The sequence below is a fragment of the Strongyloides ratti genome, assembly GCF_001040885.1.
Source record: "Strongyloides ratti genome assembly S_ratti_ED321, chromosome : 2".
Classification (NCBI taxonomy): domain Eukaryota; kingdom Metazoa; phylum Nematoda; class Chromadorea; order Rhabditida; family Strongyloididae; genus Strongyloides; species Strongyloides ratti.
Window position 1 is genome coordinate 15607451 of NC_037308.1, and position 22287 is coordinate 15629737.

General features: G+C 21.9%; 8 protein-coding genes across 8 annotated transcripts; 5 read left to right on the forward strand and 3 right to left on the reverse strand.

The window, feature by feature from the left end:
- Nucleotides 1-203: 203 nt before the first annotated feature.
- SRAE_2000494700 (Histidine ammonia-lyase) lies at nt 204-2020 on the reverse strand (the record flags this gene model as incomplete). Its single annotated transcript, XM_024643891.1, has 2 exons — nt 204-1824; nt 1893-2020. The coding sequence occupies 2 exons, from the start codon at nt 2018-2020 to the stop codon at nt 204-206; spliced, it is 1749 nt and encodes a 582-aa protein (XP_024509513.1).
- A 688-nt stretch (nt 2021-2708) lies between these two features.
- Nucleotides 2709-3220, forward strand: SRAE_2000494800 (Hypothetical protein; the record flags this gene model as incomplete). The annotated part of the gene is made up of 2 exons (XM_024643892.1): nt 2709-2897; nt 2969-3220. The coding sequence occupies 2 exons, from the start codon at nt 2709-2711 to the stop codon at nt 3218-3220; spliced, it is 441 nt and encodes a 146-aa protein (XP_024509514.1).
- Nucleotides 3221-3751: 531 nt separating this feature from the next.
- Nucleotides 3752-10843, reverse strand: SRAE_2000494900 (SEA domain and Epidermal growth factor-like domain and Trypsin Inhibitor-like, cysteine rich domain and DOMON domain-containing protein; the record flags this gene model as incomplete). The annotated part of the gene is made up of 2 exons (XM_024643893.1): nt 3752-9330; nt 10693-10843. 2 exons carry the CDS (start codon nt 10841-10843, stop codon nt 3752-3754), a joined length of 5730 nt encoding a protein of 1909 aa, XP_024509515.1.
- A 2059-nt stretch (nt 10844-12902) lies between these two features.
- Nucleotides 12903-13619, reverse strand: SRAE_2000495000 (Hypothetical protein; the record flags this gene model as incomplete). Its single annotated transcript, XM_024643894.1, has 1 exon — nt 12903-13619. One exon carries the CDS (start codon nt 13617-13619, stop codon nt 12903-12905), a length of 717 nt encoding a protein of 238 aa, XP_024509516.1.
- Nucleotides 13620-14032: 413 nt separating this feature from the next.
- Nucleotides 14033-14683, forward strand: SRAE_2000495100 (Hypothetical protein; the record flags this gene model as incomplete). The annotated part of the gene is made up of 1 exon (XM_024643895.1): nt 14033-14683. The coding sequence occupies one exon, from the start codon at nt 14033-14035 to the stop codon at nt 14681-14683; it is 651 nt and encodes a 216-aa protein (XP_024509517.1).
- Nucleotides 14684-14901: 218 nt separating this feature from the next.
- Nucleotides 14902-15507, forward strand: SRAE_2000495200 (Hypothetical protein; the record flags this gene model as incomplete). The annotated part of the gene is made up of 1 exon (XM_024643897.1): nt 14902-15507. One exon carries the CDS (start codon nt 14902-14904, stop codon nt 15505-15507), a length of 606 nt encoding a protein of 201 aa, XP_024509518.1.
- Nucleotides 15508-16080: 573 nt separating this feature from the next.
- On the forward strand, nt 16081-17510 carry SRAE_2000495300 (Hypothetical protein; the record flags this gene model as incomplete). Its single annotated transcript, XM_024643898.1, has 2 exons — nt 16081-16675; nt 16912-17510. 2 exons carry the CDS (start codon nt 16081-16083, stop codon nt 17508-17510), a joined length of 1194 nt encoding a protein of 397 aa, XP_024509519.1.
- A 1252-nt stretch (nt 17511-18762) lies between these two features.
- Nucleotides 18763-19951, forward strand: SRAE_2000495410 (Astacin-like metalloendopeptidase; the record flags this gene model as incomplete). Its single annotated transcript, XM_024643899.1, has 2 exons — nt 18763-18822; nt 18860-19951. The coding sequence occupies 2 exons, from the start codon at nt 18763-18765 to the stop codon at nt 19949-19951; spliced, it is 1152 nt and encodes a 383-aa protein (XP_024509520.1).
- Nucleotides 19952-22287: the final 2336 nt, after the last annotated feature.

Consider the following 22287-nt stretch of genomic DNA (forward strand, 5'->3'; position numbering starts at 1 on the left):
ATTTTTTTTTATACTTTTAATTTTTCATATTTAAAAGTTAAATTTTATTAGATATAGTTAGACATAATAAGTTTACTATAATATAAGTATTAAAAAAATTATAAAATACACATTAGAAATAAAAATTTATATTTAATTAAACTTTATTATTTTTATTAAAAATAAATAGTTTAAAATATTAAAAAAAAAATTTATTTAAAATTTTATGAAAATATTCCTGTTGGACTTCCAGCATTATTTCTCATAGCATTTGGATTTAATTCTTCAAGATCTCTTATTTCAATTAAACGTTCCTCAACAGTTTCATATATTTTATTTTCTCTTATTAATTTTATGACATGTTGAATTTCTGGATACATATATCTATCATTTTCTAGTGGTGGTGATACTGTCCTAACTAATTCATAAACTTTTTGTAATGGTTCAGTACTTTTTAATGGTTTTAAAAATTCCATTGCTTGGCAGGCAGCAAGTAATTCCATTGCTAATACTGCTTCAACATGTTCAACAACTGTCAATGCTTTTCGAGCACTAAATCCTCCCATAGAAACATGATCTTCTTGATTACATGATGTTGGTATAGAATCAGCTGATGCTGGATGACATAAAACTTTATTTTCTGAAACTAATGATGCAGCACAAAGTTGAACTGTCATAAAACCTGAATTTAAACCACCATTTGGTGTTAAAAATGTTGGAAGACCAGAAAGTTCATTATTAACAAGTCTTTCTAAACGTCTTTCACTAATTTGTGCCAATTCTTGAACAGAAATTGCCAAGAAATCAAGAGCTTTAGCAGGATATTCACCATGAAAATTACCACCAGATATAATTTCTTCTCTATCAGCAAATATTAATGGATTGTCGGTGGCTGAATTCATTTCAATTTGTATTATACCATTAACAAAAGATATTGTATCATGAACAATACCATGTACTTGTGGTACACATCTTAATGTATAAGCATCTTGAACTTTACCACAATTTCTATGACTTTCAGCAATTTCACTTGGATTATTATCAGAATGTAATAATGATCGTAATCTTCTAGCACTAATACTTTGGCCTCTATGTGGTCTAACTCTATGAACATCAAAATCATATGCACGTGTTGTTCCTTTTAAAACATCTAATGATAATGCTGCAATAATATCAGCCTGTCTAGCTAAATTAAAAGCTTTTGTTACAGCAAGTGCTCCTAAAGATGTTACCATTTGTGTACCATTAATTAATGCTAAACCTTCTTTTGGTCCTAATTTTATAGGTTCAAGATTATTTTTTTTTAATACTGTAGAAGCATTATCCCATCCTGTTTTTGGTGACCACATTTGTCCTTCACCTAACATTCCTAAAGCTAAATGTGCTAATGGACATAAATCTCCTGAACATCCTACAGTACCCTGTTGTGGAACAAATGATACACAAAAATTATTAAATGCTTTAATTAATTTTTCAATATTTTCTAATGAAATACCACTATGACCCTTTGCAAGAACATTAATACGTAATGCAAGTAACATTCTTGCACGTGGTGGTGATAATGGATTACCATAACCAGTTGAATGTGAACGTATTAAATTAACCTGTAATTCTTCAATTTGTGATGGAGAAATTTGTACATTACTAAATGTTCCAAAACCAGTTGTTATTCCATAAACAGTCTTATTTTCGGAAACAATTTTTTCTAAAAATTTTCTTGCTTTAATAATCTTTTCTTTACATTCTTTACTTAATGCTAACTTAACATTAATATCACCACACATGGATAAATCTTTAGGAGTTAAACTATTACCATCAATAAGAATTGTTGTTGGTTTTTCAACCCTAAAAAATAAAAAATATTAATATTATATTATTATAAATAAAAAATAATAATAAAAAAAAAACCATACATAACACAATCTCCAGTAACTGTTTGTGAAGACATTCCAGAAAATGAATCATTTTTTATAGATAATTCAGAGGCTCTCTCAATAGCATAATCAATATTATAATTAGAATATTTAAAATTACCTTCCATTTTAATAATGCAAAAGATATATTTTATGTATTCAAAGTTTTATGCATAATTTTATAAAATGTCTTCTTTAAATAGTGAAATGATAAATCTAAATACGCACCTTAGAAGGGCAATTCTTTATTATAAAAACAAAAATGTTTTATTATCTTTAAATTTTATGAAACCAAAAATTATAATTTCAATGATATTTTATTTACAATTACACTTTTCGAAATCTTGATTTTAGATGTATAATTGATTATTTCAATGATATAATCTTTTTATTATCTTTTTTATTACTATAAATTTTAGTAATAATAATAAAAAAAACTTATAATTAAAAGTTTTAATGTCATATATTCATTAATTTGATCTTCAATTTTATTTAATTAGTAATTTAAATTTAGTAATAAAATTTATATACTAATTTAAAAAAAAAATAATATATACTTTTAAAATGGTAAAAATTTATTTATATCTTTTGTTGTTTTTACTTTTCACTCTCTCATAAAATATATTAATAAATATATAGTAGGGATAGAATAAATTTATTGTTCCAATAATATTATTCATAATGTATATGTAAGATTGATAAGCAGGTGTATTGATGGTGGTACATTATTCTTACCCTTTATCCCTCTACCAATCTTTTATTTTTAAACTAAAAGTTTTGCCATTCCAATTTTGGTTTATATTTACTATTAAAAATATGTATATAAATATAAACGATCCACGAGATCCATGGGCATGGAGAAATAAATGGAATGGTGAATCAAGATATGGGAATGATGATTTATGGATATGGATAACATTATGTATTTTATTAATTATTCTTGCTATAATAGCTATTTTACCATTATTGATGTTAAAATATTGTCGCGGAAGTTGTCCATGTGATGTATGTTAATAATAATATTTAATTAATTTAATCTATCTTAATCTTTTTTTTTTATTGTTATCAATATTTAGTCATTTTTTAATTGGTTTGAAAAATTTTTAATTACACTCCATAATTTAGGAAAAAAAAATAAAAGTGGTTTTAAAAGATTTCAAGGAAATGTTAGAACATCTAGGCGTATATTAAGAAATTCTAGAAAATCACCTAGAAATGTTAATATATATTATGTTGGAAGAAATGAACCAATCTTATCAGGAAGAAAATATAAAATGTCAGAAAAAAGAACATCAATACCAAAGATTAATCTAAGTAATATTTCTTAAAAATAAATTTAAAATAATTTTGTTATCTTAAATATTAACAAAAAAAACTTTTTAAGAATATACTTCTATGCCATAAGCACTTTTTTTTTTATCAAATAATATTAAAAGTATATTTCAATATAAATATAAAAGATAATTACCTTTATAATTGATTTGTAATAAAAGGTATAATTATTTTTTGTATTTTTAATAGTGCTTATAAAACTTTTTTATTAATAGATATTTTTAAAAATTTTTAAAATTATTACTTTTTTTTGAACTTGTATACATTATAATTATTATAAATTGAGCTAAATAAAATAATTTTTTTTTTTAATAATTTTTTATTTTAGTGATTAGTTATTAAAAATAATGATAAAAATTTAACCTCGTCTTATCCAAAAAAGAACTATATTAAAATTATACAGATTGATATTGATGTTAAGAAGAATTTATAGTATATTTATATATAATTATTTCTCTTCTTGAAATATTTTTTTTTTATTATATATTATTGTGAATGTATTATATTTTATAGTTGTACTTTTTTTTTTAATACGGCCTATAATAACCTGACTGAGTTATTGGTGAATTTTGATGTTGAATTGGATGTCCATATCTTGGATCATTATTCATTGAGTAGTATGTTGGTTCATTTGGATATGTTATGTATGGTGATGTTTGACGTGTTAATGTTGAAGAGATAGCTGGTTGATAAATTGTTGATTCTTGTACATGTGATGGAGTATCTTTTGATGCAACATCTCTTTGCCATTCAGTATATGTTGTCTCTCCAAGACCTTCTGGAACATTATTCATATCACCGGTATTCTGATTTTCACCACCTGTATATATTGACATTTGTTGTGTTCCTACCTGTGATGATGGTGATGTTGCTCCATTATTTTTATAAATTTTCATTGTTCCATTAACACTACCAGGTGTTGTTGAATAAATTGGATTAACTGTATAAGTTGCTGAAACATTATTCATTGAAGATTTATATCCTTTATTATCATAATCATTATATCCATAATGTGGAATGATATCTTTTTTTTCATGTTTTCTATTTTTTTTACAACAACAAAAGAATAGGCAACTGGCAAGACAACAAAGTAATAATAATCCAAATATAATTAATCCAACAATCATCCAATTTCTTAATAAAACTTGATCAATAGAATTTCCTTCACTATTATATGCTCTAACAGTATCTGGATCAACATTTAATTTTCCTATAGTTCCTAATGTTGCAACTTGACGAATATGTTCAGATAAATCATGAATAGATGGAACTGTTTTTTGTTCTTCACTCATATCATTTTTTTCTTTTTCTATTAATGATTGTTCTTCTAAATGAACATATGCAAGAACAGATCCTTTATTAAATTTAAGAATTCTATCATATGCTAATGTTGGATATTTATCTTTAATAATTATTTGAACAGTTTCTTTAACTTCTTTTGTTAAATTTTTATACATATCACTATTTTTATCTAATAAAGCATCATCCCATTTTCTATTTAATATTCTAAGAATTAATGTTATTCCATCAGTTGGTTCATCAGAACTATTAATTATACCAGCATTTTGAATAGAATTAATTATATTTTTACTAATTTGATCATCTTCATCATCAATATCTTTATTTGTACTAGATTCAATAATTTCTTTTGATTGTGTAGTACTTTTTTCTGTTGTAAATATTCCTTCAGCAGAAGTTATACTATTTTCATTACTTGTTATATTTTTAACACTTTCTGTTGTTATTGTAGTAGTCATAGATGTTGTTTCACTATTTTCTGTAACATTTTCTGTTGTTTGACTTGGTACATTTCCTTCAGTACCTTTAGATTCTATTGTTGTGGCTGTTGCTTCATCAGTAACTTTTTCTTCTGTTACTTTTTCTTCTATAGTTGTTTGTATTTTTTCTGTTGTTTGTACTTCTTCTGTTGTAACAACATTTTCAGTTACCTCAATAGATTTTAATGTTGTAGATTCAATATTTTCATTTGGTGTTTTTTCAGGAAGATTTAAATTTATATTTTCAAAGTTTATCTCTTCTTCAGTTGTTGTTTTAATTGTTGTATCTTCTGACATATTTTCAAATGTTGTTGTAGAAATTTCACTAATTTTTTCTGTTAATTTTTCATTTTCAGATGTATTATTATCACTTGAAGGTGTTGTTATAGTTTCTTTTTCTTCAACTGGTAATTTTGTCTCTTCAACTGATTTAGTTGTAGTTATTTCAATTTCAGGAGTTATTGGAATAGCTAAAACAGGTTCTTTTTTAACACTTCTAGTACCACAAGCTTTAAGGCATATTTTTTTCTCACTAACAATTGGAATTTCATCATGAATTTGTATTTCAGCTTTATCAATGATATCACCACCACTAACAGGATAAATAAAGAAATTACAATGTTCATCTTCTAAATTGACATCATTACTGTTATCATTTGTTTGAAGTTCTCTACTAAATTTAGCATAAACAATACCATTTTCATATTTAGTAACTAAATCAAAGATACCTTGATCAGTATCTAATGTTGGTTTATTATAATCTGGAACAAATTGATCAGTAATAGTTGAAGTACCATCATCTAAAACAGAAACAGCAATAAGATCAGTGCCAGACATTGATCCTTCTGGACTAAATCCAATACCAGTCCATCTATTAATTGATTGTTTGGCCTTAATTTGAACAGTAATTGTTCCATTATCAACTATCCATTTTGCAAGATATTTACAATCATCTTCACTACATGATGGTGGATATTTAAAATAATCATCACAATCATCAACAGCTTTGGGAAGAATTCTTCCAGATGCATTGGCAACAGCAATTGTTCCAGTTTTACTAAATATATCATCAACTTTTTCTCCCTCATCTTTGAATTGTAAAATTTCTGGTTTTTCAATTTTAGTTTCTTTACTTTTATCTGGGGTAGTGAAATTCTTACCAAATACATACAATTTTGTATCAGTTCCTGGAGCACCACCATTACTTACCAATTCATCTAAATCAATTGATTCTATTTTTTCAGGATTTGGTAATATTCCTTGAGCAAATAATATTGTCATTGCTTTATTATTATCTGAATCTATTGTTTGATCAACAAAATCATTTGAATTAAGTTTTCTTGAAAATGAAACTGTAACAATACCATCTTGTAAATAACTAATAATATTATTTAATGATTGTTGACCACCATAAAATTCATCTGGTCTAACGAAACTTGATGATAATGCGTAATAATCTTTAACTCTTGTCAAACCATCACTGTTAGAGGAGATAAGAACAACATCACTACAACGGAGTGGATCTTCAAATGATTGGATATTTTCTTTTGGCATTGGTGGAAGTTCACCAGTAACATGAACTTTTGAATCAAATGGATTGTTAACCTGTCTCCTAAATCTTTTTGGTGTAGGTATCTCAGCTCCACATATACATATTTTTTCTGAACTAACAATTGGTGTTGAGTCATGAGATCCAATTGGTGTTTTAGGATTCTTAAAATCATCTACTTGTTTAGCTAAAATACGACCTCCAGAAACTGGGAATAAGAAATAGTAGCATTCATTTAATGGGAAATCTGTTTTTGTATCTGTTGTAATAATTTTTCTTTTAAATACAATTGTTTGAGTTACATCTTCTAATTCACCTTTAACAATATAAGCATCTTGATTATCAGGTGCATCAATAACAGGAACATCTTTATTATAAGAAAATCTATCTGTTATGAAACCTTGACCATCATATACCCAACCAACAATCATATCAGAATTTGCCATTGAACCATCTTTACTGAATCCAATACCAGTCCATCTTCCAATACCTTTAGATGATATCTCAAATTCAACTTCACCAGAAATTTTGTCAACATTCCAATTAGCAATATATTTACATTCTTCACCTTCACAACCTTGTGGATATTTAAATTGTGAAATACATTCTTTACATTTTTTAATACATATTTCATTTTCTGAAACAATTGGAGCTGTTGGGAAAGTTGTAATAACACCATTATCTAATTCTTTTCCAGCAACAGGGAATATAAATTTAAAACATTCTTTATCAGTAAATTGAGCATCCTCTTTTGTATCACCAAAAAGTGTTACTCTTGGTCTTACAAATTCAGCTTTTAACATACCATTTGTATGTTCACCATGAAATTTATTTATATTTTGATCTTTATCAATCTTTGGAAGTGATGTAGTATCAGAGTATAAATCAACAACATTTAAATTATTATTTATGGAGGTAATTGCAATAAAATCAGAATCTGTCAAATGACCAGTCTTTGAAAAACCAACACCAGTCCAATAGTTTGTTGATATTTTTGCTTCAATTGAAAATTCAATATTATCAGATAAGTCATCTAAATTCCATGATAATCTATAGTCACAATCTCCAGATAAACATCCAGCAGGATATCTAAATTCACCAAAACAATCATCTCCAAATACTTCAGCTTCATCTTCAGTTATCTCACCATCATTTATTGATGGTTTTGTAAATTCTTTTAATGAATTAAATGAATTTTTTTCACCAATATTAACATTTGTTACAGTTTTAATTGATTGAGCTCTTGCTGGAACACTATCTTCTTGTGTTGGAATACTGGCAGTTGTCGTGATTCCTAATGATGTTGTTATATTAACTTGTTCTGTTGTCAATGGACAATCACCCCAATAGACACATTTTCCATTTAATCTTGCATAACCTTGTTTACAGGCACATTCTTTTTCACCACAATTTGTACATTGTTCACGAACAAATATTGTAAGACAATCTGCTTCACAAATTTTACCACAATCATTAATTGTTTCATTAATAGGACAATGTAAATCACCATTTACTTCATTTTTACTACTTGGTGTTGGAACATTTGGTGGTGAGAGTGTCGTTGTTGTAGATAAAATATTATTTTTCACTTTAACTCTATCAATAAATTGTGGTTTAATTGATTCTCCTGTTGTGTTTGATAGATGTAATAAAACATTAGGACACTCAGCCCAAAAGATACATTTTCCATTATGTTTAACAAAATTATCAATACATGTACATGATGGAGTCTCACATTCAGAGAAACATTCTTTACTATCATACATATTTTCACATGTTGGTTCACATGAAGTACCACATTTTGAAAATGTTGAATTTTTTGGACATTCTTCTTCAATTTCTTCTTGACATTGTAAAAATGGAACACAAGTATCATTTAAATTTCCAGCTCTAACATATCCATCTTTACAAACACATCTTGGTTCTTTACCACATTCTTTAGTACATTTTGGTATAGAATCAGGTTGAGCTGTCCAGTCACAGGATGTTTCACATTCTCTACTAATTTCAGGACAATCAAACATTACTTCATTCTCTTTACATATATTTGTTGAATTTAATTGAACATCAATCTTTTGTAAAGGTTTTTTTGTTGAAATATTTTCTAATTTAAAAGCTGTCTCTTTATAATTAATTGCTGGGCAGGTTTTTTTATAATTAAATGGTCTTATACCAGTAAGAACCCATGAATTTACCGGAAATTGTAAAACAAATTCAACTTCTTCATTATCATTAATTCTCCAATATAATTTATTACCACCTTCAGCAAAATCTTTTTCTTCATAATTTTTACTTTTAAATATTTTTTTAAAATGTTCTATATCACTATTTTCTTCACATTTTTTTCCATAAAAACCATTAATGCAAAAACATTTATTATCTTTATCACATTTTCCACCATTTAAACAATCATCATTCTCAATACAATCTTTATTTGTTGTTTTAAATGCTTCACTTGGTTCACCTTCTTTAACTAATTTAACAAGAGAGCATGATATAAAATTTAATGTTTCTACTTGATTTTTTTCTGTTGCTGATTGTACTAATCTTAAATAACATTTATCACATTCTTTAATATCTTTATTAAGATTAATTGTTGATGTAAATATATGAGAATCAGAATTAGGTTTTGGTATAATATTTTTAAGTGGTATTGATGTTGAAACATCAAATGTATCAAAATCAAGAATTTCAACTGTATATAAACCATTTAATTTTTCCAAATCAATCCAACTAACATTATATGATTCACCCAAAATTATTGTTTCTATATTTGTATCTAAAAATATTTTATCTTAATTCATCTTTTACTTATAAAATTATTTTATAAAATATTTTATATATTAATTACAATAATAAAAAAAAAATAAAAAAGACATTACAAAATTGTTAAACTATTCTTTTTTGTTCTACTTTTAATGCTTCATAAATTTTTTTACCCTAAACTATTAGATTAACTAACAAATATGTCAGTAATAACCTTTTTACGATAAATTTATTCTTACCAATTGTAAAAAATTAATCTTTTCATAAAATAAAACATTCTAATGTTATTCTAGGAATCTTAAATACCGATGTCCTTGACTGATATATTAATACCTTTATAAATTATCTAATTTATTAAAAATATACCTATTAAAGGTTAAATTACTACATTTCTCTTTTCTTAAAAATTTAAAAATTTAATTATAAAAAAAAAGTTTAAATATTTTGTTGGTACATTTTATTGTCAAAAAAGATATTTGTTTGATATTTATATAATATATTATTTATATAAATAAAAAAAAAAGAAAAATTTATTTATATTTAACATAAACATTTCTTATTAATAAATTTGACATTCTTAGAGATGAACTTTTTGATAAGAAAAACCTTTTATTAAAAGAACAATTAATATAAAAGTGAAAACGATACAAATCAACCTTGATAAAAGTAACAATTATCTATATATGAGGCAATTGGTAAATCATTTTATCACTATTTATTTTTATTAATTTTATATTTAATAATTACGTAATCCCCCATTTAATACTTCATTTTAATTGCACTTTTTTTAATAATGATTATCTTTCTATCACCTAATCTAATATTCTTAATAATCTAAAAAGTACAAAACAAAGTAGAAATACACATATACCATCTTACTATCAAGGACATTTTTTTTAAACTTTATATAAAGAATTTGCCATATATATATATATATATGTATTTGTATGCTTTTAAAAAAAAATAATACATATATATATGAAAGTTAAAAATATTTCAACATACAAAAGACATTTTCAAACAAAATTGAATAAGAATAAAAGATAGAAAGGTCGGAAATTAAAAAAGAATTTACTGTAAATTAATTTACACCATAATTTTTTTTTTATTCTCCAAAACTATCGACACAACATAAAATATTTATAATATAAATTTTTAATCATCTTTCTTTTCTTTTTTTAAAAGCTCTTAAGGATAAATATTAAAAAAAAGAGACATTAATATATAAAAAAAACTAGTTTTTTTTTGTTTAATAATATTTTAATATGATTCTTTTATAATTATTTATATTTTATTAAAAATATATAACTCAAAAAAAATAATAAGTTTAATTTGTATATATATATATATATATCTATATATATAATTAACATACCTTTTTCTGTTAAATCATGACATTTAGCATTAATTGGAGAACCTTTAGAAAAGTCAAAATCTTCTGATATAGAGGTAGGAGATAAAAGGCGAATATTAGCCTTGGTTAATGTAAAATAAAGGATCAATATCCCATAAAATAGTAAATTCATTTTAATGTCAAAAATATATATATAAATCTATATATTTGTAAATTGTTTATATTATTTTTTTTTTACTATTTCTTTACTGATTCCCAGAGATCTATAATAGATGAAAAATAATAAAAAAAAAGTGTTAAAGGATAAAATAAAATAAAAAAAAATATTACTAAAAAAAAGTAAAAAAAAAATGCATATATATATATATTTAAAAAGTAAAAAATCTATTAAAATAATTTACGATCAAAATTTGAAATGTTAACAAATAATAATATTTACAAATAAAATAATAAAATCATGTAATAAATCAATGTGTTTTGTATTTTTATTATTTTTTTTTTATTATTAACTATAATTGGTTTAAGAATTTATAAAATAACTTAAAATAGATTAGTAGAAATAAATAATTTGTATTATTATACTATCCTCTACACCACAGTTAAAATACTGTTTTGAAATATATTTTAATAAAAAAAAAAGATATAGAAAAATGGAACAGTATTTGATAAATTATAAAAATAACACAAAAAAAAAATAAATTAGTATAAAAGTTTTAAATTAATAAAAATTTGTTATGTACTTGATGATGTATATGGTTGTGTATTCAATCATCATTATTATATAGTAAGAAAATTTTAAAAATTAATCTATATTATTTATATATAAAAGTGTTACAAATTCTAAACAAAATACTATATGTATTTCTATTTCTTTTACATCAGTTAATGATTTTTGAGGGTGAAAATTTATAAAAGAAAAGAGACGGAAGGAAAATATTATGAGGTAACTAGTTAAGGATATATATATATATATAGGAAGACAAGGATAACAAAAATTTTTAAACATTAATTTATATTTTATTGTTAAAAATTATTTCATTTAAAAATGATATATATATAAATTTAAAAAGGTTTCTGAAACAGTTTAAGTAAAAATATTATTTTTTGAATAAGAATTATATATATATATATATAGTTGTTGCATAAACATGTTCATTTAATCCAAACCCACTTTCTATAATATTAACATTTATTTGTTCCAGAAAAATTAAAATGTATTAAGGTAACATGATCATGCATGTAAAGGTTTTTTTTTTAAAAAAAAAAGTTAATAATATATGTTATAGGAATAAAAAAAAAATTTTTAATAAATAATAGTAGAAAAAAATAATTATTAAAATTGTATTATTATTGGCATTATTAAAAAAAAAAGTGGTTTTAATTTATAATATTATAAGAAAACAATTAATATTTCAAAAACATGATCTTTTTTAATGATTAATATATTACTTTTTATGAGATTTTTTTTCTATTATTATAAAAATACAAAGAAAAAAAAAATTTTTTTTTTTAGAATAATTAATATTTAAATAAAATAAAAATATTTAAGTTATTGTAGATAAATTTGTTAAAACATATTTTAATTAAAAGAATGTGGTAAGTAAAGAAAAATTATGCCAACCGTTTAATTAAATTGTAAGGCGTACTTCATATTAATTATTGTAAAACTCATCCTACTTTTACCTATCTAATATTAAATACTTTATTTGCCATGATTAACAAACTATATATATATATATATACCGTTAAAATGTTTATAAAGAAGATTTTAATATTAAAAAGGAATAAAGTTGCCATCTTGATACCTAAAAATTTTTTTTTTTTTTTGAAGGTCATTCTTCTTATAAAATAATATCAGTGTCATTAAAGTAAAACTCCTATAGAGAGTACCGCTCATTAATCAAAAATTTTAGAAGTCAACATCTTTTAGGTAACTGTATGTTGGTCTATTATATAAATAATTAGAATATTCAAGAATCGGGACATATTAATGGATTTTGTTTGATTTTAGAAAAGAAATCATATTACGTTATATTATATGTTTTCATTTATCATTATAGTGGTAATTAATTGTCAATAATAATAATGTGATATATTAATAACCTAAATTAGGTTCACGGACAAATATGTAAATTATGTGTTAGCAGGTTAATATATACAATATTATAAAATATTATTTTATATCATTATAATAAAGTTAAATGGTTAAAATAATTTTCAAATATAATTAATTAAATAATTTTTGTTGTAAGTATATTGGTACTTGATGATTCTGGAATTAATTTTAATTTTCTAAGTTTTGTTAACATTCCATTAACAATTTTTTTTAAAATTGTAGAATTCCAATCAACTCTTGTTACTAACATTGTTAATTCAACTGTTGGATTTGGATCTTCTGTCAAAAAATTACCAGCTGTTTTAGGTACAAAATAAACTTTTGCTGCATCACCTTCATCACATACATTTTGACTTGTTTGTGAACCAATTTCTGTTACATAATAATCAATATATTTTGTTGCAATTGTTTTATTAACTTTAACACTATCAGTCATTACAAATCTACTACATCCTTTTAATATTCTTGGATTATATGAAAGTGTTATATTTTCACCATAACTAGATGCTTTAGCTTCACGAATTGAATCTCTTAATACAGCTGACATTGTCCATTTAGCATTTCTATAGGCACGTTCAGAAGATTGTTCCTGAGCTGGTAAATCCATTCCTTCAACATTAAAAACATTTGTTACATTATCATAATATAACCAATTTGTTGGTGGTGGTGTTTTAAGTATAAAAGTAACACTTTGATTACCATATCTTAAACCATTAATATTATATACAAATGGACCAAATATTTCTTTCCAATCAATTCCTTCAATATCACTAGCACATCCAAAAATAAAAGGAATATTAATAATAAAAAGATTTATATAAATAATAATCATTTTAAAATATAAAAATAATTTTACAATTAAATATAAATAAATTATTATATTTATATATTTAATTTTAAATGATTCATAATATTATTAATAAAAAATTGTATTTATAAGGTACAATTAATAAAATTAAGTTTTATTATGACAAATAATGAATAGTATAATGTATAGTAAATTGTAAAAATATATATAACAATGAAATTATACAATATTTTAATATAATAAGAAATTCACTTTTTATCAATTGATTGTAAAATAGTATTAAGTTAATATAACTTTTAAAATTTATTTTATTTATTTTTATTTAATAACAATGAATTAATCATAAAATATTATAATATACATTTTGTATAGGTAAAATTTTAAGTATTTACTTATAAAATTTTATTTACAATCATCTTCTGGTATATAAGTAAGATATGATGAGTAAAGATGTTATGATAATAATGTTAAATTTTCATTCATTTTTATATATACTATTTCCAATAGTATTATTAGGATGTTCTGGATCAAATAATGATATGTCTATTATTCAATCACCAACTTTAACTTTACAATTTAATCCTCCTGCTTTATGGACATATCCTGAAACTGATGCTCAAACAACATTATCATTTTTTCCAGGTCAACCATTAACACAAATTGAGGCACAAAATAATGCTGAAAATGATATTAAAAATGCTATTGTTAATTCATTAACAGAAATTGGTATTGAACCACAAGGTAAGACAATTGTAACAACATATCAACCACAAATGGTTCATGATTGTTATAAAGTTTTACCAACTGGTGTAACAAATGCTGTTGGTAGTACAATTGGAATTCTTGAAAGTGGTGCTATTACAAAATTAGCAACAATTGGTGGTACAGCAGCATTATCAGCTGACTCATGTTCAAAAAGAAGTTTTGCTGCGAATCCTTTAACTTATACAGAAAATATTTTAACAGCTACAGTAACTATAAATAATTTAATTACTACACGTTTTTCTTTACGTCAATTGGCAAATAGTATGATGAGTAAACTTTCTTTTGGAAGTAATGTTCAATTTGTTAGTGAAATAACTTATTAACAAAAGAAATTTTATTTAATGTCCAGACTCTTATTATATTAAATGTTTATCTTTTTTTAAAATATTTATTTAATCAAATTATTTTATTGTTGCATATTTTAATTGTAAAAATTTATGTCCATTTTTATCATTAAAGAGTTACTATAAAAGCATCTTTTAAAAAAATTTTTCTAACACATTTTTTATTTATTAATTTTATATTTAAAATGTTTAACAAAATGTTACCAATTTTATTTATTATACTTTTCTTAGTACAATCAACTAATTCATGTTCATCATTTGGTGGAACATCAAAAACATACCAAAATCCAACAATTCAACTTAAATTTTATACTCCAGTTTCATGGACATATCCATTAACAACATCAGAGACAGACTTAAGTTATTTTCCTCAACAACCATTAACACAAATAAATGCACAAAATAATGCAGTAAATGATTTACAAAATGCTTTAACTGGATCATTAATTGATAATCAATATGATATTAATTTATATAAAATAACTGTTCAATATAATGCACCACAAGTTAATGATTGTGCCAAACTTCAGGGTAACAATGCACCACTTGTATTTTATATAGTTGAAGGAGGAGTAGTTGTTAAAAAAGTTGGTGGACTTACACAAGCAGTTACAGGAAATGATTGTATAAATAAAAATTTTGGTACAACAGCTACATATGAAGATTTTCCAATGGAAGGTACAATTAAAATTGATGGTTTAACAGTTAATGAAGAACAAATGAATCAAATTGTTAATGGTTTTATAACTAAATTAAATTTTAATAATAATCTTAAATTTATTGATCAACCATTAATTTCTTAAATTGTAAAACTTTTTATTTATTTTTGATATTTATTTTTAAATAAATTTTTTAAATTATTTTAAATTTTGTTTTTATATAAATTTTATTAAAATTAAACCATTTATGGTAAATTAAAAGATATAATAATGCATTGTTATTGAAATATGATATTTGATGATATGAAAATATTGTGAAAATGAAAATAAAGATATAAATATGAAATAAAAATAATACATTGTTGAATACATTTATTAATGTTTCAAAGAAAAATTACTTTTATTTATTATTAAACAAGTAAACTTTTTTTTTTATTAAAATGATAGTAAAATGTAAAAATTAATAAAAGGTAAAAATAAATAAATATAAAAAAATGACCAATAAATGTTTACTTTTTTCATTAAAATTGGACAATAACTTTTACCTATTTTTTTTTGTTATATCATTTTATTCTAAAAATATTATATCCATAATTCTTTTGACAAAATGTTTAATTTTACTTTTTTATTATTATTTAATTCATAAAAATTTTCCTATAAAAAGATAAGATTTTTAGTATAAAGTATCATTCACTTTTGGATAATTTAAACTTAGTTATGGATACTTCAAAAAAAGAATTATATTATTTAATCATTTTACTATCATTTGTAAAATATTCTTTAGGATGTTCTGGTAGTGGTGTTGGGACACAAAATTATCAGAATCCAACAATAAGTATGAAATTTTTTCCCCCAACATTATGGACATATCCTCCAACTGATTCAACTACTTTAATGACATATTTCTTAGGACAAGCATCATCTCAATCACAAGCACAAAATAATGCAGAAACTGATTTAACAAGTGCTCTTTCATTGGCATTACAGGATAATGGTTATAATGCAGGATTATATAAAATAACACCAACATATGCAGCTCCATTAGTATATGATTGTGTTAAAGCTGCATCAGGAACTCCAACAAATTTTGATTGGTATGAAATTGAAGGTGATGTTGTTGCAAAACATGTCACTGGTTATACACAAGCTCTTACTGGGACAAATTGTATTTCAAAAAATGTTGGTACAACACCAGTAACAAAAAGTGATTTTATTTTAGATGCAAGAATAACTATTGATGGATTGAATGTAAATTCAATACAAATGACGCAAATTTTGAATGCATTTATGGCTCAACTTTCATTTGGAAGAGGTATTAAATTTACTGAAAATCCAACAATCAACTAAATATATTATTCATTTAAAATTACTTTATTTAAAATATATAAAAATAACTTATATATACTATTTAAATATGAGTAATCCCATTTATTATAAAATTAATCATACTATAATTTATTATATAAAATAAAATTTCAAGAATAAATTTTATCATTTTTCATAATATGTTTTATCAATTTATAACATTATTATTTATATTTTTTAAAGTTATCAATTCATGTACTGTTGGTGATATAGATTTAACATCTACCCCTAGAGCAATTAATTCTAAAGGAAAAAGGACAATGACTATAACAATTAAAGGATCACCACCAGTTGAATGGACATATTTTCAAGAAAATATTAATAGAGCATATCCAGGACAATTTCATATTGCTGAAGTTTCAAAATATATTATTGAAGAGGATCTTAAAAATGCATTAATTTATGGAATGTTATCATGGGGTGTTAATCCAAATTATCATACATTAACAACAACAAATATTGCAACATTTGCTTATCGATGTGATAGAAGAGGTGATATTGGAGTTGGTTCTTCAAATATAATGGGAGAAATTGAAAATGGTTTTATAACTAAAAAACTTACAATTGCAAGTTCTATTACAACTGAAGATTGTGTAAAAAATAAATACAATTCTGGAAAATCTGGTACAACACAACCATTAATTGTTGAAAATTCAATTAGTGCTAGTTCAATTAATCTAAGAAAAGAGGATGCTCAAAAAATTGTTGAATTTTTTATAGATTATATGACAGAAATGAAAAAATTACACCCTGAAGCAGAAGTATCTTACACAATTAATTAAAAGTAAGTAACATTTTTGCTACATTTAATTAATTTGTTAGCAAAACATAAATCTTACCTTTTAAAATTGTTGATATTTTAATAAATTTTTTTTGTATTTAATAATTAACATTCTTATAACTTTTTTTTTTATAAAAAATCATATTTTCTCTCTAAAAAAAAGACATAAATATTTTTAGTAAAACAATGTTTGATAATATAAATATCATTAAAAATGTTAATTAAATATTTGTTTCTTGGAAATATACATTTTATCAAACAACAATTTTTTTTTTTAACATAAAAAATTAAATCATATTTAAATATAATAAATCTTCATTAAAAAAAGGTATATATATATATATATATAATAAATTAAACATTACTATAGAAAATAAATTTATTACTTCCCCTTTTAATCTTTATGACTTTTGTAAAGTTATTCTTATTTATCTCTATCCAAATCTGATACAAATACATTTTTATAAAAATTTTATAAAAATTGTAATAGTAACAGATTTAATAAGATATTCATTTAACTTTACAATAATTAAAATTTTTAAAAATATCTTTAAAACAAAAAATTTTTTTTATAATTTTTAATATAACTAAGAAAAATAAAAAAAAAATTTTAATTATTTACAATAATTAGTTAATATATTAAGAAAAAAAAAATAATAAATTGATTCAAACTTATTGATAGAATTAATTAAATTAACATATTGTATGAAAATTGATTGTGTTAATAATAATCTAGATAAATTGCAAAAATGTTTAATAAAAACAAATATATCTCTCATTACTGATCAAAATTATTATTTATTTTTTATGCTTATAAAGTTTGCAATAGTATTATATTTATTTGACAATAAAAATTAAAACTATATGTTTTTTTAATAAAGTAAGATAAAATAATAAAATTTAAAGTTAATAAAGAAAAAATTGATAAAATTTGTCAGTATCAGTTGAAACATATTTTACCAAATAAAAATTTTATTTATAGTATTATTTTTAGACTAAATTTAATATAAATTATTTAACTAAATGAATGCAAATTAATGTAACAAAGTATAAAAATAAAAATCTGTGATTTTTAATGAATCTATATCACAATATTATTATTATATTTATTTTATAAAATTTTTGATTCATGATAAACTTTTTTTTTTACTACATATATATAAGATTACATTTAAAATTTTTATTACATAACTAGATCTAAAACAATTTTAATCTACTAAAAGTTTAATTAAATATTAATTAAGAACAAAACTATGATAGTTTGTACTTTATTAATTATTATTTTTCAATTCTTAAATGCAATTTTTCTTAATGTATGTTTTATAAGAATATTTTATATAATTTATGTAGAATGATATATTTGACAATTATAATAAAAATCAAAAATTTAAAAGAGAAACATCAACATACACTTCAAATATATGGCCTGAAAAAGAAATACCATATTTTGTTCATCCTTATTTAAGCTATAATTTAATTAGAGTAGCACTTTTAAGAATATCAAAAGAGACATGCTTAAGATTTGAACCTAAATTACATATTAATGAATCTTTATTTATTTATTTGCCTGGTAAATATTATGAAACAAATTTAGGAAGAGGAAGAGAAATTCCTCATAGAATTTTTGTACCTCAATATTTACAAGATATTGGTAAAGTTATACGAGAAACAATGAGAGCATTAGGAATTGAATATGAACATAATAGACAAGATAGAAATAATTTTATAAAAGTTTATACATATAATATCAAAAATGAATATTTAAAATATTTTAAAATTGAACATAAAAATATAAATATTACATATAATACAGATTATGACTTTAGATCAATTATGCATTTTTCATCACATGAATATGCAAAAACATGGTTGTTAAATGTTATATATCCAAAATTCAACTTTATGTTATCATCTTTGGGTGTATCAAAACATCTTACTTTTAATGATGGTAGAAAATTAAATGATAAATATTGTAAATATAAACATATACCATACCCTAATTGTTTAAATTATGGATATCAACATCCAACAACACCTATTAGATGTAAATGCTTATCATTTCTTACTGGTGAAAGATGTGAAAATTTTTTACCAAATCCTACTTCATGTACACAAAATTTTATGTATCAAGCAATAAATGCACCAAGAAAAACAATTCTTCGTGTAGGAGGAAAATGTTTTTTTATTTTAAAAGCAAATGAAGGAAAAGTAATTAGATTAAGATTAAATTTTTATAAAAATCTTCGTACTCCAAAAATATGTACTGAAGAAAATAGTGTTGAAATTATAGATTTAAAATATAAAAGTTCTGGTGGATTTTTATATTGTCCTAGACCAAGTAGATTATTTTTTACATCATCAAGTAATATAATTATACTTTTAACATCTTTTCGTGAACCAGACATTAAAATAAAAATAGAATATTTTGAATTTCATAAATAAAAAGAAATACTTTAAATATTATAAATAAAAAGCCATATTTTGATTTATTAATAATATAAAATTTAATCAAGGTAAAAAAAAGTATATTTAGAATTAATAATAAGATTTTGACTGTGACTAAAAAATTATTTTTCTTTTTATCTCTTATTTATTATAAAATTAAAAAAAAATGTATTAATATTTAACAAAATAATTCTATTAACAAATATTTTTTTTAAAATATACAGATAAAAATATATGGGTACATTGTAATTTTATTTTCCCTGTCATCCAATTTAAAACGCCATAATTATCTTAAAAATTGTTATTTTTTAATTTAATTTAATGGATCACCTTCTTTTACAATTACTTAATGTAATTTAAAAAAAAAAATTTTTAAGTTTTATTTTTCACATTAAAACTAATTAAAGAAATATCTCTTAAAATAAACTCAAACCTGTTATTTATTTTTTTCTACCATGTAAAATGCATTTGTAGTTTTTTAACAACATGTTTCTCTTAGTTTTATTTTGTTTTTTTCCTTCTTTCTTTCACAGATTTCTAAACTTTTTTAATATTCTGAATATGAGCTTTTGTTGAAAATTAACAAAGTAATATTTGTGATTCTTTTTCAAATTTTTATACTCATAATCACTTACTTAAAAGTATTTTCTTCATATATCCGAAATAATAAAGTTTTCTGAGACTACCATTTTTTCTAAAACATCTATTTATTTTGTAAAGTTCCTATTTTACTGTCTTCCTTTTTTGTTAAAAAATGTTCCAGTCAACATCTATATTTGAACAAAATTTCATTTTTTCTTCAAATACTTTATAAAAGTCTGTTAATGAAATTAGTAATACATAAACATTATAGTTTTTTTAATGATGTTTTGATTCCATCAACCTTTGTATTAATTCTTATTATGATTCTTAAATTACATCTTTATTTTAGTTGTTCCAATATTTTTAGCGACATTTTATTTTCATTTTCACATTTTTTCTTTTAAATTAAATTATAATTAAAAAAAAAATTTACTGCTTTTTGTTCTTCAAAACAATTACAAGAAGCTCTATTATATTCGATATTCTTAAGAAATATAATTTTTGTTATATAAAAAGTATTAATAATTTGATAAAAAAGTTATGCTTTATGTATATCAAATTATTTAATAATTATGAATTACCACTTTTTATTTATATTTTAAATTATTTTTTATTTAAAAATTTAGATATTAAATACCACTGTTTTTCATTATTTTTAATTTTTAATATTTAAAAACAAATATAAAAGATTTATTTTTTTAATAACTTATAATAATAATTATAATTCATCACAAAATAATTTAACATGAATAAAAATTTTTTTTCCATTTATTTAAAAAAACAAAAAATAGAGGAAATAGATAAAGCCATTAAAAAACTTAAGAAAAATTTTTTTTAAATGGATACAAATATAAATCTTCAAAAATAAAATATTTTCAGAGAAGTGTCAATAACTTTATTAAAAATTAAACTATTACCATACAATTATTGATAGGATGTAGAGAAAAATTAAAGTATGTCGTATTAGAGATTGGAAATAAATCTAATTTTCTAAGGTAGTTATGAAAATTAAAAAAAAGTAAAAAATTTTTAGGTAATTTGATTAAAAACAATCATATTAAAATTCTATTTTAAATTATGTTGAGATATTCTTTATAAATTTTTTTCAAAAAAAAAGTTTTTTCAAAAATAATAATTTACGTGCTTTTTTTTAAAAATAAAAGTAAAGTTTATTTTTGTAATTTAAAAAATATTCGTTGAAAATTGTATCTTAATAAATAATTTTATTATCTATTTTGTGTTTTAAATTATCAGTCATTCTTAGATAAAGTAGAAAGATTTAAAATTTATTTAATTATTGTTTATCATTATAATACAAATATAATTTTAGAATATAGGTATATGATTAAAAGTATATAAACTTTTTGATATGATATATCTCAACGTCATCATTTAAAAATATCACAAATATGAGTTAAAAGGATATATTTTATCAGTTTACTTTTTATCTGTTTTATAATTTTAATATTAAAATAAAAAATACTATTAACAGTTTAATAAAACATAAACGTTTTTTGAAAAAAAAAGAATATACACAAAGAATTAATTTAAAAAAATTTTTCTATAAATAAAAATATAAATATAGAATAAAATTTATCAATGTAATAGATGAATTAAAAAATATATATATTTTTTTTTAAACGAATTATAATATTTAATAGAATTTGTTTTGTATCTTTAGCCAAAATGTACAAATTTGGTTCAATTGACTATTTTATACATTTTATTTAAAAATTCATTGTATAATTAAT